This window comes from Dipodomys ordii, unplaced genomic scaffold, assembly GCF_000151885.1.
Source record: "Dipodomys ordii isolate 6190 unplaced genomic scaffold, Dord_2.0 Scaffold163, whole genome shotgun sequence".
Lineage (NCBI taxonomy): Eukaryota > Metazoa > Chordata > Mammalia > Rodentia > Heteromyidae > Dipodomys > Dipodomys ordii.
The window spans coordinates 984,851-987,271 of NW_012267379.1; the positions used below are offsets into that span (position 1 = coordinate 984,851).

The 2,421-nt window shown below is 69.9% G+C and overlaps 1 protein-coding gene across 1 annotated transcript; it reads left to right on the top strand.

Moving 5' to 3' along the window:
• Window positions 1–92: 92 nt before the first annotated feature.
• Window positions 93–1,738, top strand: LOC105998418 (carbonyl reductase [NADPH] 2-like). Its single transcript, XM_013033116.1, has 8 exons — window positions 93–144; window positions 426–523; window positions 604–758; window positions 847–889; window positions 967–1,066; window positions 1,210–1,274; window positions 1,440–1,557; window positions 1,635–1,738. The coding sequence occupies exons 1-8, from the start codon at window positions 93–95 to the stop codon at window positions 1,736–1,738; spliced, it is 735 nt and encodes a 244-aa protein (XP_012888570.1).
• The last annotated feature ends 683 nt before the right edge of the window (window positions 1,739–2,421 follow it).

Genomic DNA, 2,421 nt, shown 5'->3' on the forward strand with positions numbered 1-2,421 from the left:
CCTGCCCGGGCCCAGCTCGGCCCCACCTGCCCGCCCAGGCCTATAAAACCCAGAGCCACTTCCTCCCCCGCAGCCAGGCAGGAGGCCCCACCATGCAGTTCAATTTCAGTGGCCTTCGCGCCTTGGTGACAGGTGCAGGGAAAGGTGAGTGGCCCAGCACCGGAGGGGGCTACTCCCAGGCCCCACACCCAGCCAGCCCGGCCACCGGAGCGGGCTACTCCCAGGGCACCACCGGAGCCCGTCCAGACAGGACAGACAGACACCAGCCCCTTCCCACTGACACAGCCCAACACCCAAAGGCCGGCACGCCCTGCCTCTCACCGGTGTATGCCTGGTCCCCGGCTGCTCGTTCCTGGGACTCACCCCTGCTGCCCTGACCCCCGCCCTGGGCCCGCAGGGTCACCTCCACGGCTGCTCCTCTGCAGGGATAGGGCGGGACACGGTGAAGGCCCTGCACGCATCTGGAGCCCGCGTCGTGGCTGTGAGCCGCACCCATGCCGACCTGGTCAGCCTCTCGGGAGAGGTGAGGGGCCCTGCGCCCTGTGGGGGCCTCAGAAGCCTGCCAGAGCCGGCACTGGATCCCCACCCAAACATCTCCCACAGTGTCCTGGGGTGGAGCCGGTATGCGTGGACCTGGGAGACTGGGAGGCCACCGGCCAGGCGCTGGGCAGCGTGGGCCCTGTGGACCTGCTGGTGAACAATGCGGCCGTGGCCCTGAGGCAGCCCTTCCTGGAGGTCACCAAGGACTTCTTCGACAGGTGGGGGCCGGGAGGGCGGGCCTGCGGGGGGGCCGGGAGGGGGCCGAGCCGGACAGGTGGCAGCAGCAGAGCTCCTCTCTCCCACCAGGTCCATCAATGTGAACTTGCGCTCTGTGATGCAGGTGTCCCAGGTGAGCGGGGGAGGGGTCTCAACACCAGACCCGCCGGCCTGTGCTGGCCCAGAACCCCACGCGCTCCTGGTTTCCAGATCGTAGCGCGGGGCATGATTGACCGCGGAGTGCCAGGCTCCATCGTGAACATTTCCAGCATGTTGGCCTTAATCCCCTTCCCCAACCTGACCAGTTACTGTGAGTGTGCTCTGCTGCCCCCACGTCCCTGCCCCTTTCCAGAAAGGGGGGGCTTGGCTCTCAAGGGGCACTCAGTGCTGTGCTCTCCTGGGCAGGGGTGGAGGGTGGGGGTGGGAGGGGCGCTCAGTCCTGTGCTCTCCTAGGCTGCAGCAAAGGCGCAATGACCATGCTGACCAAAGCCATGGCTCTGGAGTTGGGGCCGCACAAGGTGACGGATGGCCGGCCGGCCGCAGGGGCCGCAAGCCCAGGGTCGGGGTCGGGGAGGGTTCCCCAGCCGGGACGCGGGGCGGGCTGATCGCAGCAGGCGGGCTCTGGGGGCACAGGGCGGGGCGGGGCCCCTCGAGCTGAACCCCCTCCCGGCCGCTGGCCCTAGATCCGGGTGAACACCGTGAACCCCACCCTGGTGATGACAGACATGGGCAAAGGTGTCTCAGCCGACCCCGAGTTCGTCCGAAAGCTGAAGGAGCGGCACCCCTTGAGAAAGTTCGCAGGTCCGGGGCGGGGTGCGGGTGCGGGACGCTCGGAGGGGGCCCCGGGCCTGCGCCCTAACCGGACCGTTGCCCAGCAGAGGTGGAGGACGTGGTCAACAGCATTCTCTTCCTGCTCAGCGACCGCAGCGCCTCCACCAGCGGCTCAGGGATCTTCGTGGACGCCGGCTACCTGGTCACCTAGAGGGGCGTTGTCCAGGCCCCGCGATGGGGCGGCGGCTCCGCGGGCCCCGCCCCTGAAAGGTCCCGCCCCAACGCCAGGCCCACAGCCCCAACGCCGCCACGCCCACAGCCCAACCCACGCCAGCAAGGCCACGCCCCACCGAGGCCACGCCCACAGCCCAACCCACGCCAGCAAGGCCACGCCCCAACTCAGGCCACGCCGAAGCTTCTGTCCGATCCCCACTGGGACGCGCCCACTTTTAGCCCCTCCCACACCCGCTCCTCCCCTGCATCAGGCCCCGCCCACTCCCCCCCTCTGCTCACAGGTCCGCCCCAGGCTCGCCTCACGCCTAGCCCCACCATGATCCTAGCTCCAGGCCCCGCCCCCAGACCACGGCCCCGCCTCCGCACCGGGCCCCGCCGTAGCCCCACCCACTTGCCCCGGCCGCCTCCGGTCGGGCCTCGCGCGCCTCCACGCCCCCAAGTCTGGCTAACGGTTTCTGGGCACCGCAATCCCGTTTCCCCGGTATCTACTTCCTGAGCCCCTGCTCCTTCCCCGGCCACGGTACCCTTCGTGCAGGGGCCGGTTTGCTCAAATAAAGCGACTCTGTAGGTCGGGAACGCGGAACCCACGCCCTGACTGGGCTCGCCGGGGCGGGGCTCTCTGGGCAGCGGGGCGGGGCCAGGCTCGCCGGGGCGGGGCTC

Bases quoted from the DNA above. Each gene is read 5' to 3' on its own strand.
- LOC105998418 (XM_013033116.1), top strand. From the start codon at position 93: ATGCAGTTCAATTTCAGTGGCCTTCGCGCCTTGGTGACAGGTGCAGGG. The intron at 1,067-1,209 runs GTGAGTGTGCTC...GTGCTCTCCTAG, and splicing joins CCCCAACCTGACCAGTTACT to GCTGCAGCAAAGGCGCAATG. The intron at 1,558-1,634 runs GTCCGGGGCGGG...GTTGCCCAGCAG, and splicing joins CCCCTTGAGAAAGTTCGCAG to AGGTGGAGGACGTGGTCAAC.